This window comes from Doryrhamphus excisus, linkage group LG6 (genome assembly GCF_037039965.1).
Source record: "Doryrhamphus excisus strain RoL-2023G ecotype Guam linkage group LG6, RoL_Dexc_Guam_v1.1, whole genome shotgun sequence".
Classification (NCBI taxonomy): domain Eukaryota; kingdom Metazoa; phylum Chordata; class Actinopteri; order Syngnathiformes; family Syngnathidae; genus Doryrhamphus; species Doryrhamphus excisus.
The window spans coordinates 18,149,244-18,162,498 of record NC_136362.1 but is presented as its reverse complement, the minus strand read 5'-3'; the positions used below and the strand labels follow the sequence as shown (position 1 = coordinate 18,162,498).

Genomic DNA, 13,255 nt, shown 5'->3' with positions numbered 1-13,255 from the left:
AATGTCCAAATTTTGTCAAAAGCATCAATATTTCAGCACGATGGATGTACTTCCTAGATATGACATATAAATCTGATATACTGAGAGTGCAAAAGTGGGAGATTATTGAAGCCATAAGTGATATTGGTTGAAGGTTGATTTGTTACTTGAAAGCCCATCAGTACACTGCACATTATCGCCGCCATTATTATCCTAATAAATATGACCTCTAGCTCAGATAAGGCCTGAAACTGATTCCTGATTCGCCTCCATTAAATGTCTCTTGCATTCATCCAGTCGCCAACACACACACACACACACAGTTCACATACATTACCCCTCCTCTCCCTTCTCCCTGCCAAGTCATATCGTGGTTGCCCCTCTGGTGACACTAATTTATAGTGTCGTCTACGAGCCAATGGTCTCTCTGGATTTACAGCCTTGACAAGCGAGGCTAACCGTGAAATGCGTGCGAGTGCGTGGCATGCGCTTGTCCAACTTGGCGTGATGATATTCGAGTGCAATTTAAGGGCTCTTCATGTCTGCGCGACACGTGAGCACTTCTTTACAGTCCTGCTTATCACAGACATGTTGAAGACAAAGGAGAAAGACCAGCACAACACGTGCTGGTGATGATTGGTCTTCGGAGACAAGAGCTCTCCTGTGATACAAAAAAAACCTTTTATTCTATTGAAAGGTATGCTATGATGTTTCCTTCTGAAGTGTATTGAAGATGATGCCTTACAGTATGTTATATATGTATTTCTCTCATCCCACTCACACCTCTGCTGTAGGTGAGTAGGTGCTGTAGGTGCACTCTTATCAAATCTCTACCTGCAGTCAGTATTCTCACTTGGACATCCGATTCCAATTTAAGGCAAACCTAAGCCAAAGTCACCCCAAAAAATCACAACATTGTTTGTTTTCTTACATAACTCTGCTGATGAAGTAAAGTCACTCATAAAAGTATTGTAGTTCTTGCAGGAATTGGACAGTACCTTACCAAAATACATCAGTCTTCTTCACTACAAACCCACAAGCTGCACGTACATAAAGTCCCCACATGAAAGCAAAGACACAGCTACAACCGCAGCCCTCTGCCGCTGTTTGTGCGAAGGCATGACAAGCAAACAAAAGACAATATTTAGGTATAGTGGTCTGTAATAAAAAAAATTGTGCTTTTTAATGTACAGTGTAAATGAGCTGGGGTGCAATCCATAACATTTAGATGAGGTTCACTGATGCCTGGGACAACAGCAACATTCTATTTTGCTCCAATTTTAGGCTTGCAGAAGCTAAATTCAGCAGGCTCTTCATGTTTCATATGTTGTTTTTTTGTCGCTTGTTTTTCTGGGCGGTGCAGAGGAGGTTGTTCATATTTAGGCAGACAGTGACACCTTGTGGTTGTTACGGTAACTACAGTCCTTCATAAATGAAGTATTTTGGTGGTGTTTCCGACCTTATTTTTAGGGGTTATTAAATTTAGAGTCCTGTGGTCATGAAATAACACCCATATTGTGACCTTTACACTCATACTACACAATACAGCATACATAATCAGTGAAAATATGCCATTTAAGGCATAAAGGAAGTGAAAAATACTGAAAGTGACAGAGTTCACAATAGTTTTCGCTGGATTACGGCTGCATTATTATTGTGCCTGCTGTCAGATCATTCAAACCTGCAATAAATAAGTCTGGTGCTTGTATTTTTCCACTTACCGACACCTTGATGCTGCCAAGGTTTCCAAAATGTGTTAAGCGTACCCCCAAGGGTACACTGATTGTCATTGGAGGTACTTTGTGGGTAAATTTAAAATGGCTTGACTACATTAGTGCCGAACACAGATTTACTGTACATAATGTGCTCAAACGCCTCATGTGAACAGCCATAGCCGGTCGTACAGTGCAGAAAAAGGGTCACAGCATCAAGGTTAATAGTTCTGATTTTTTTACATGACATCCCCATCAGCAGTGTAGTGCATCCATAGTGACTTTCCCCCAAATAGTTCCATCTGTTTGCTTAGGTTTCGTAAGTGTTTTCCTTCTCAAAACAATGTGCATCCAAAAGAGTATTCACAAAACTGTTGCCCACATAAAAAGTCAGAACTCTCCATGGCAAAAAAAGTCCAAACTATCCCTTTTCTTAATTTAGAATAAGTACATTGGAGAAGCTAACTAGCTAGCTCAGTGTTCATGTCTATGGAACTCCAATAAATGTTAAAACACCTACTATAGAAAGTCATAAACAGATTTTCTATGCTCTATGAAAATATTCAGATTATTAACTCTTGCTACCAAAAATGTATGCATTTTGTTCAACTCCAAAGACCCAAATGCTTATACATCTCAGTGAAAATGTTTTTTGTTGAAAACTATTTTTTTTACTGAAACTTACCGATGTTCGACTGCCGTTTACAAAAGAACAGAAAAAGATAGATACTAACTTTTTTTCTGATGAAAGAGGAGAGTCTATTTTCAACACAATATTCAGTGTGCCTTGAAAATTGTGTCAAAATCGTCAAAAATGGCCAGTACAGAAAGTCTGGAACCACTTAACCACAATAAACAAGGGATGACTATTTGTATTTTAGTTCATTTAGCCATTTTTATCCTGGAAAATGCTTCATTTAGGAAAAAAAATACCTAAAATGCTCTTAAATATGCGTGGTTACCATGTTTTCCACACAGTCTGGATATAGGGAAGACCTGGGTTTGATTCTCCACTTGGCATTCTACGTGTGGAGTTTGCATGTTCTCCCCGTGCATGTGTGGGTTTTCTCCGGGTACTCCGGTTTCCTCCCACATTCCAAAAACATGCTAGGTTAATTGGTGACTCCAAATTGTCCATAGGTATGAATGTGAGTGTGAATGGTTGTTTGTCTATATGTGCCCTGTGATTGGCTGGCGACCAGTCCAGGGTGTACAGCTGTAAATTGAAGCAATCTTTAAAACACTCACCAAGTACAAGAATTGAGTCGTTTTTCTTGATGCGTTTTTCCAAAAGATGCTGGAATTTGGAGAAGCCGCCCAACCACTCGTAGCATGTCTCCACCTTGTACCTTTCGTCCCAGTAGTCAACATCTTTGTACCGCAGGTTGTTTTCTGGAAGGTGAGTCATATTCTCTAGGGACAAAAAAATTGAGTTAATGTTGTGCAATAACGCAGGCGCACAATATTTAGCAGATACGCATTATGAGTCACAGGTAGTGCAATTAGGGAATATAACGGCTTTAACTCTTAAAACTTATTTCAAAGACAGATATATGTAATATTTTTGCTGCTCATATTTAGTTGCTGTAGTAATTTTTCCTATTATTACTTTTGTCCTACCCTCCTGTCAACTTATCTTGGCAGATTTACATACATGTTTATTAATATGGACTGTCCCTTTAACTAAAAAAAATGAATAAATCAACCTAACCTTCTAGTATACTAGATCGTCTGAGTTAGTAAATTTATATTTTCATGCCTACATTCACTATACATAGTTTTAAAATAATTAAGCCAAATTAATACGTTATGTTTCATGTTTTAGTTCAGTCTTTATATTTTATGTTAACTTATATTTTATTTAAGACTTGTTATTAAATCACCCATTCAATGTACCCATATGCGCATGCGTAGTCAGTCAAACGAACCCTCATATCGTCTGTGCTTCCTGTAGTGACTACAGTGTTGTCAATATAAATATTTACTAGGTTGTCATAGGTTGTGTGTTGTCAATATAAATATTTACTAGGTTGACACATAAGCGCGCTTTAATAGAAAGTTAAAATCGTAAGTATTTACTTACCGTTACTCGATAAAGGTGATGTCTCCGCCGCTTGACCCACGTTAACGCACCCACGTGTCCGCTTCTTCCGGTGTTTTGCCGAGTTCCTATGGAACAAACATGAATCTGGGCATTCAGTAGGCAGCAACGAAAACACTCCCAAGATGTGGCCATTGGTATAATAAGCTTCAAATAACGGTTTATATACAAGGAAAGACTTCGGTTAGGCACCAGTAACAGTAATAGTTAGGCGGAGGTCCATTCACTCCTTAGCCATGAAGTGTCATCACCAAAGAGTATACAATAAGAGAAACCACTCGACATTCGCTATCCGGATGTCGCTATAATAGAAAGCAGACGTGCATTGGAGTTTTATGGAACTCCCACACGTCAATTACACAAGTGGCTAGACAACCAGGAACACATACCTTCCCTCAGGGTGAGACAGCCTGAAGCCAACAACCCGCTGTGCAATAAGAGGAACTCTATAAGAGCAGGACCGCAATATAACCTGTAAAAAAAGGATTGATATCGAACTTATTTTACTTATCTTAGCTTGCAACTAGCCAACAAGATGCATACATGCCACATTAGCTATTTTCAGCTAATGTGGCACTAATGTTAGCTATTTTCAGCTAATGTGGTTCACACCGGCATCCTATATCCAAGCACCATCTAGTGGTTCAAACGTGAATCACATGTATCATCACAGACCCGACTCTTCTCACGAGGCGAACACGAAGGAGTGTACTAGTTGTGGACGGATCGATCTAAATATCGATACCAACGTTGATATCCGTATTGACTGATATTATTATAATAATAAATTAATTTTATTAATTATCAGACAGTCCATCCTACCACACCATACTCCACTCTGTTCCATCGACGTACTTCTTAACTATGCAATCATTGGTCTGCACTGCTTTGATGCGTTCAGGGACACTCCAATCCAATCCAATCAACTTTATTTAGCACATTTTATAAACAGAGTTTCCAAAGTGCTGTACAGACTAGTAAAATTAAAAAGTAATAATCCAAAACTAAAAGATAATTTAAGAAATAAAATAGTAAAATAGATATTAAAATATTAAAAACAAGAAACAAAGCAATAAAAGTATAAAAAATAAAACCAATTACAATAAAAACGAAGAACTAAAAGACACAGGACCATATGACTCACTCCGAGTTAAAAGCCAGAGAATAAAAGTGTTTTTTAAGACGAGACTTAAAGCTTTCGATGTTTGGGGCCTTTTTTTACTTGGGAGGAAAGAGAGTTCCATAGTTTGGGGCCAACCACAGAAAAGGTTCGGTTAAAATGACGTTAAATTCTATAAATAAATGTAAAATAAACAGCAAAATGTTGGATTAGAGTGATCTTAATACTTGTAAAAAATACATAGCATTTGGAATACAGTTATGTTAGTCATGTTGTCCAGCAGAGGGCGGTGTTACACAGCTGTTTGCAAAAGTTTGACTTGCTACCATTATATTTCATGCAACTATTATAAAAGGGGATCACGGATATCAATGTACCTTTTTGTGTTGCCTACTACCGTTTTAACATGCTTGGGGTCTTGGACATGAATTGACCTAATGCCAATTAGGCATCCTGTATATCATGTCAAATTAAATGATCAGCCATATTTCTAGATCCTCGACGCTGCATCATAATTGCAACATGAAGATATGCGAGTAGATGATTTAAGAGGTATGACCTGTCCATCAATGCATTTAAGTTGAGTGGCTTTCCATTCTTTTTAATGGTGCATGTAGACTGGAGTAAATATTCACTTGGTGTGGGGGTGGGGTGGGGGGTATTTTGCGTGGATTTATCTGCAGAGTGGAGACACTATGTGTGAGAGGACTATTCAGTGACGGCGGAACATTTGATCCCTTCTGGTGCGGCTGATAGTGGACCCTCCTCCAGTCCCACCAGGACCATTCTCTTTCATGTAAACCTGTTTTAGGTCTATGCATTGGATTCATATTCATTTTTGCACAAGTCAAATAGTTGTGCTATGGCTTGGCCGTGCATCAGCAGAGTATGCTGCCTGGCTCGGTTCTGGAACCAATTCGACAAATCAGACCTCTCCGTACCGCTCACCATCCAGAACTACTCGGACATCTCCGAGCAGGAGGTGCGATCCGTCACCAAGCAGGTTTCATCCTCGGAGAATAACTACACCCAAGCCCCTGGACAACAATGTGCCGATGATGCGGGGACGAGAGGGTCTTTCCGCGCACGGAGGGGCCCCGGGTACAAGCCCCGGGGGGACTACCAGCCTCCGGAGGTGCCTTTTCCTAGCGTCACGCAGTACAAGCAGGATTTCAAACCCTGGCCAATTCCGAGGAAGGATCACTTCCCCTGGATCAGTAATGGGGGCAGCCCGGTAAACAGTTCTCACATGGCGGTAGCACCTGGGGAGGGCAGGGTGCAGAAGATGGGGGAGCAGGAGGTGAAGGATGACGAGGAGGGAAGAACCAGCTCCTACAGGTAGGACATGTCTCTCATCTGGGCCACTTGATGTGCTCTGTTAAATTCCAGATTTTCACTCATTGCTGACCATACAGAGTAGGAGTTCTTATAGGGACTCACTTACTTATCAACACCCGTTAAATATTATGTTTTATTATGAATCAGTTCAAGGTTCCTACTAGAAAAATGTAAAAAAAAAATCATCAAACTTAATTTGTCAGATTCATATTCTGCCGAGAACCATATACTATAGACCAGGGGTCAGCAACCTGCGGCTCCAGAGCCGCATGTGGCTCTTCAGCCTCTTTATTGTGGCTCCCTTTGCGATTCTTGAATATTTTTAACACCCGAGTGGGGAAAATGCACGTCTTTTGTAATGAGTTTTAAAAAATCCAACTTTGTCTGAGACCATGAATGCATCCTGAGTGAGTTCTGACTGCTATCCAGTTCAGTACATGAAGAAAAACAAGTAATACTTACCTACAAATCTAAAAAATAAATTCGAGATAATTTAAAAACAGCGGCATGGGAACTTGTTTTTACGTTTACAGTAGTTTACACATCCATTTATGTAAGTTTATCTCCAATACTAGCAAGAGTACTCCAACTCGTCTTTTCTTATCTGAACTACTTTGATACCCCCAAATTCCCTCCAATGTTGTTTTAAACATAATATATGTTTTGCGGCTCCAGGCTATTTTTCTTCAGTGGGCATTGGGTAAAATGGCTCTTTTCATAGTAAAGGTTGCCGACCCCTGCTATAGACAGAAGAACAGGGACTTTCATCAACAATTGTCTAAGTCAAGGGGTCTTAAAACACTTAATAATAATAATAATAATAATTAAAAAAATAATAATATCATCATTTTTATTTTTATGTTTTTTATTTTTATTATAATTATTATTATTATGATTATGATTATTATTATTGAGATTATTATTATTATGGTTGTTTTATTTTTATTTTTTAATTTTTATTATCATTTTTATTTTTATAATAATAATAATAATTTTAATATTATAATTAAAAACTTTATTTTTTATTATTATTATAGTATTATTATTATTATTACAAAAAACTCCACATCCACATAGCCCTGTGTGGAAAAAGTGATTGCACCCTCCTGTTAAACCATAAATGAGACTAATTGAGATCCATCAGTCTGGAGAAGGCAAATTCCTAAAGCTTTGGGACTCCAGCAAACCACAGCGGGAGCCATTATCCACAAATCCTGAAAACATGGAAGAGTGATGAACATTCCCAGGAGTGGCCAACCAAACCAACCAAAATTACCCCATGAACTCAGTGACAACTCATCCAAGAGGTCACAAAAGACCCCACAACAAGATCCAAAGAAGTGGACATTCATAAAAATAAGAAATCAGTAAGGGGGCACACCACTGTATGTATTTTATGTACGGTTCTCTGTGTTGCCTACATGCTAACCACTGGACCACCGTGCTCTTGTCTCTATGACATGTTTTGTAAATTATATGAGAAGCAAAGTGAGACATTACGGCGGAATAATTAGACATATGTACTGTACAGTATATTATATACTAAAAATGGTTTCCTATGTCTGACAGTAAGTCCCACACATAGTCATCATCATTGTATAACAAAAGCTTACTAATACACCCTGCACCCTTCTTCCAGCCAAGAATATAAGCCATGGACCAGACCCATCAAAAGTACCAGAAAACAACCTCCAGTTCCATATTCCAACCCTCGGACCAACCGGGACAGCCCCCATGTCCCACCCGAGACCAGCTATCAAGCCGCCTACAGTGGTGAGGCCCACAGGTCAATAGGGCAGCACCAGAAGGGCATCGTGTCTGCTAGCACAAACATACAGCCCACCTGCGTACCTCTGCCGCTTCATGCCGCCAAGTTGCAAGTTGGCCCCTCCCACAACCACACCCCTCTTATGCTGCAGACCATCCAGCATGAGAAGGCCGAGCTCAGCACATCAACAAAGCGTCAGGTGAGGACATTTCGGTATCTTAAAAAGATATTAGATAGTAGTCTGGATATTAGATTACATTAGATTGTTCTGGAATCCTGGAGCGGCAGTACACCTCAGCTAAAAGTCATCTCTCAGGTGGGGCGCCTCAAAGTAGTGATGCAGCATTGCGTCTCAAAGTGACCCAGCTCTCTAAAACAGGCCATATTAGGTAACACGCCTCTCGCTGACCTCAATACCATCGGGTGGCTTGGGAGACAAGAGCAGAAAAAAAAGTAGATATTCATTGTCTTAAAAGAATATTAGCATGTAGCTGCAATACTCGTATTACAGTTGCTGTATGCACACTTAGAAAATACGTATGTTCTCCATTAAAAAAGAAAGAAAATATATCTGGAACAGGTTACATACTTCTAATGATTATTCCAAAATTATATATATTTTTCGGATATTATTATTATTAGTAGTAGTAAACAAATTATAATACCCTGTATATAATACAGTATATTTCTACAAATGTATTTATTTTTCTTTATTATTACTGTTAAAGTAAACAAATTTCATACATGAATGAGAAAAATACATTGTCATTTAAAACTTGGATGAGCTATATTAATTCTAAATGTAATAATATAGCAGTGTAAAACTGCAGTATACTTGTAGTGACAGTGACTAGAATTCAGGAGACAGGTGATGCATCTAAAACTAATAAAATAAGTGTCACTAATATCATTCAATTATATGTTTATTATTATAGTCAGTCGTTTTTACAGATACAGTAGAACTGCATTGCATGACAGTGAGGGTGGTCTAGTAGAGAATAGAATGCAGGACACAGGTCATGCCTTTAAAATAAAATAACATTTGGGACACAGTTTTAATTTACTCCTAGAGTATATTAATTATTATAGTGTGCAATTTGTACTGGTATAGAACTGGACTACATCATACCTGGACAAGGGTTTTCTAATGGTGAATAGAATGCAGAAGACAGGTCATGCCTTTAAAATAAAATAACATTTGTGACACAGTTTTAATTTACTCATAAAGTATATTCATTATTATAGTGTGCAATTTGTACTGGTATAGAACTGGACTACATCATACCTGGACAGGAGTTTTCTAATGGAATAGAATGCAGGAGACAGGTAATGCATCCAAAATTTAATTAGTGACACTATTTTAATCCAATACTGTGTAATCTCTATTATTTTGGTGACTCATTTGTAGTGGTTTATAGAACTGCACTACATCACACTGGGGGGCGGGTCTAGTCCCAGTGAATAGAACAAAGGATACAGGTCATGCCTCTCTGAGCCCAAGTCCAAATGTTTCAAATTCCCCAAAGACATTCATCCGTACATTTCAAATAAAATCAGATGAAAAATAATGCAAAATTAATGGTCCATCTGACCTGATTTAAAGCATCCTGCCATAATGAGGAGTGCGCCAAAGAGACAGATGTAGGGATTGAAATTTGAACACCAGACAAAACCTAAATAACGGCAAGAAGGTGACAGGATTTGTGCACAAAGCTGGGAACTCATTGACATTGTTGCAGATTAGAGCAGGATAAAGCTGCTGTACCCTCTACGACTCACTGCCCTGCTGCAGCGTGGCATCATTTGGTTACATTCAAAGTTACACCATTGGAAGAAAATGTCACATATTTTGTTACTAAAATGTCGGCAAGTGTTGATGGTGTTGATGATTTGCATAACTCTCTCAGTGACGTTCAATTAAACCTTTGCAGTATGATGGAGTGCAAGCGAGAGAGGTCAATGGCAGGCCACAGTGCCTATTAATATGAGTGGCCCAGTTGAAGCGAGGGAGGTTTTGCACGTTTCACTACTGCCGGTACCCTTCATCATCGTTACAACTTTTCGGCGGTCAGAGATCAAACAGAGACAAATGTGTGTGTCAATTTGTCAAAGTGCTGTGTGGCCTCATTCATAGATGCTACCAGATAATTCATTCACGAGGGTCATGGGAGTGCTGGAGCCTATCCCAACTGTCTTTGGGCTAGAGGCAGGGTCCACCCTGGACTGGTCGCCAGCCAATCACAGGGCACATATAGACAAACAACCATTCACACTCACATTCATACCTATGGACAATTTGGAGTCGCCAATTAACCTAGCATGTTTTTGGAATGTGGGAGGAAACCGGAGTACCCGGAGAAAACCCACGCATGCACGAGGAGAACATCCTCCACACAAAGAATGCCAAATGGAGAATCGAACCCAGGTCTTCCTGATGTCCAGACTGTGTGGACAACATAGTAACCACGCATATTTAAGAGCATTTTAGGTATTTTTTTCCCAAATGAAGCATGGTGGACTTGAACCCTGGTCTCCTAGCTGTGAGGTCTGTGCGCTAACCACTCGACCGCAGTGCCGCCGCTACCAGATAATGTATCTTAGAATTACATATTGGGACCAAGGCTGCTTATGTTCCATATTTACCATGAAAATGCATTTACTATCAAGCTATCAAGCCCATGGCAAACAACCCCTGTGAAAGTGAGTTTGCACTGAGCCATATGTAATAGTGATTTGACAAATCTTAAGTAAGTTTGATCGAATGTAAAATGACTATGTCGTCTGCTTGGACATCAAAGAGTAGCAAGCAGCTGTTGAACTCCAATGAAAAGACACTGTGCACACCAAGGTAGCTTGAATTGCAAGGTGTGCACTTCCGATACCTTCACTTTTATATTACGATATTATGGCGATCCAGCTTTCCTCCAAACGAGGAATCTCGCCACCCTAGTTACAACACAAGGCAAAGAGATTTGTGTGAGCACATTGTATAATCCGTGTCAGACATTCGCCAGACAAAGAAAAAATGCAAAAGAACTCATTTTGGATGCAGAGAGAGGCACTCATCTCCACTCTTAAAACAGTGCAAGACTGCTCTCTTTCCATCCAGGAGTCTCATACGTATGTGGAGGGACGGTGAACCGGTTGCATTGAATTACATAAAAGGCTTCAAAAAGCTAACTGGAACAATGCACCAAATATGTTTCATTCATCCATTATTCTGCTTTCTTCTATTCGTCTCACTATTCTTCTGCCTTAGACCTCTTCCCCTTTCCCACGCTGCATACAGAGAGGGGGACTCGTGTGCCAATTTGGCAACAGTAAGAAGGCAAAATAAGGGTTTAAAACAGGGGTCTCAAACTCAGTTTAACTGGGGGCCACTGGAGCTAGGGTCTGGGCAAGGCTGGGCCGCATCAGGTTTTCCAAAAAAAAAAAACGCATTTATTAAAAACAGAAAAATGAATAAACTTTGCTTTGGTTCCGATTTTCTACAAGAAAAGCTCTGATAAAACATTCCACTGTTCTCAAATATCTTAATTTTTATTTTTCTACACAAAATAAGATGAAAAATAAACAAATCAAGAATAAAGAAAATCAATCAATCAGTAATAAATAAATATAATAATAATAAAACGGCAAATAATAAAAACTTAAGAAACCACCTATAGTTGGTGGGTAGATAAATTTTTTTTTTTTCAGATTAAAATGAACAAAGCATTATTAGAGCCCTGTAGACATGACAAAACACGACTATAGTCACATTTATACTCTTTTTATTTACAACATATTGCGCAACTGCAGGGTCTTGAGACACATGCTAACTCGCAAACTAGAGAGCTAGCGACCTAAATGGTAGCCTTCAAGTTATTTCCTTTAAACTTAAACAGCCAAAAACTTACCACTTCCACACGGATAGGGAGGATAACTATTAACAGTTATTTAACCTTTAACATGAACATTAATCAAACGTAATAATTTTTTCTGGGTACATGATACCATACAGCATCCATATCAAACTTGCGCGGGCCGCACTAACATTAAACTTTCATATCAAGGCGGGGGCCTCAAACCAGTGTCCTGCGGGCCACATTTGGCCCGCGGGCCGCATGTTTGAGACCCCTGGTTTAAAATGTCATGAGGCCTAGTGCATTACTACACTGTATGGATACATAGTCATACCAATGAGAGTTCACCCATGTCTGTGGTATTTTGTTGGGATAAAAAATTAAGATTGGTATGTAAATAAGCGTTCTAGTTAAATTATTGATTGATTGAGAAGTGTGTCCGACTATTTCTGCCCATTATTGGAGTTGTCTCATCTAATTCAGTGGAGAGGCAGACTAGGCTGCTGCATGCACAGCACAATAGATGTTGTTAGTGTATGTGTGGGAGGGGGGGACTACACAAGTACACAATGATACACACACACACACACACACATTGATTTGCTTTCCCTCAACACCCACCCAAGTGCTTCTGGGACAGAAATCCCACAATCCCGCCTAAAAGGAGGGGGGGGGGGGGGGGGGGGGCTTGTGTTCTGATGCTCACATAAAAGACTCCACAGCAGTGAAGTTAAATTAAGATGGCCCAATTTGGCTGACAGATTTGGCTAATTGCTAGAACGCAGAATATGGGTGATTTCTCAGTGCTATTAGCAACATGGCAACCCCTTTCTTTACTTTACATGCCTCTTTGTTTACCTTAGGAACATCTGGTTAGGACCAAGCTGCCACCAAACCCTTCTGCTGTCTTTCAAAGTGGATCACGGGCCTTTTAACATGGGACCGGCACCAGGCAAGAACTACACACCAGAATCTATGCAAGGAAGTCCCTGCAGAATTAAGAAGACACCCCAGGCTCCCGACCCCCCTCTCCGCCTCCTTTACAGCCCGGTTTGCTTCACTTGCTCTAGAATTGAATATGCATGTCATTGAATAGCTAATTATGCTGCACAATACAAGAAACTGTCTTTTCATTTATTTCCTCTTAATTCAATTATCTCATAATGTTGCTTGAAATGAAACTTGCTTGGGTTTTAGCAATAAAATTAAGTTATTGAATTGAATACAATTGTATTTGGTTATTTTGAAAGTATTATTTTGTATATATAGTTAGAGGAAAATATTAAATGGAATAATAAATAAAGGTTTTCCTGTTTCTTTTTACATACTAAAAATATGAACACTGTATGAAGGTAAATAAAACACCGCTTAAAAGTGCATTTTTATTTTACT

General features: G+C 39.4%; 2 protein-coding genes across 2 annotated transcripts in view; one reads left to right on the top strand and one right to left on the bottom strand.

The window, feature by feature from the left end:
* ece2a (endothelin converting enzyme 2a) overlaps positions 1–4,572 on the bottom strand; it is a 68,933-nt gene extending 64,361 nt beyond the window's left edge. The window contains exons 1-3 of the mRNA XM_058067069.2: positions 4,182–4,572; positions 3,775–3,860; positions 2,940–3,102 (exon numbers count right to left, since the gene is read on the bottom strand). Coding sequence (XP_057923052.2) covers positions 2,940–3,099 — 160 coding nt within the window. The 5' untranslated portion in view covers positions 3,100–3,102; positions 3,775–3,860; positions 4,182–4,572. The remainder of the gene's footprint in view (positions 1–2,939; positions 3,103–3,774; positions 3,861–4,181) is intronic.
* Positions 4,573–5,560: 988 nt separating this feature from the next.
* map6d1 (MAP6 domain containing 1) lies at positions 5,561–13,178 on the top strand. The gene is made up of 3 exons (XM_058066398.2): positions 5,561–6,250; positions 7,890–8,217; positions 12,727–13,178. Exons 1-3 carry the CDS (start codon positions 5,775–5,777, stop codon positions 12,796–12,798), a joined length of 876 nt encoding a protein of 291 aa, XP_057922381.2. The 5' UTR covers positions 5,561–5,774; the 3' UTR covers positions 12,799–13,178.
* The last annotated feature ends 77 nt before the right edge of the window (positions 13,179–13,255 follow it).

Excerpts from the sequence above, each read along its gene's own strand:
- map6d1 (XM_058066398.2), top strand. The coding sequence starts at position 5,775 with ATGGCTTGGCCGTGCATCAGCAGAGTATGCTGCCTGGCTCGGTTCTGG. Across the intron at positions 6,251-7,889 it reads GGAAGAACCAGCTCCTACAG|CCAAGAATATAAGCCATGGA; the intron begins GTAGGACATGTC and ends CCCTTCTTCCAG. Across the intron at positions 8,218-12,726 it reads GCACATCAACAAAGCGTCAG|GAACATCTGGTTAGGACCAA; the intron begins GTGAGGACATTT and ends TGTTTACCTTAG.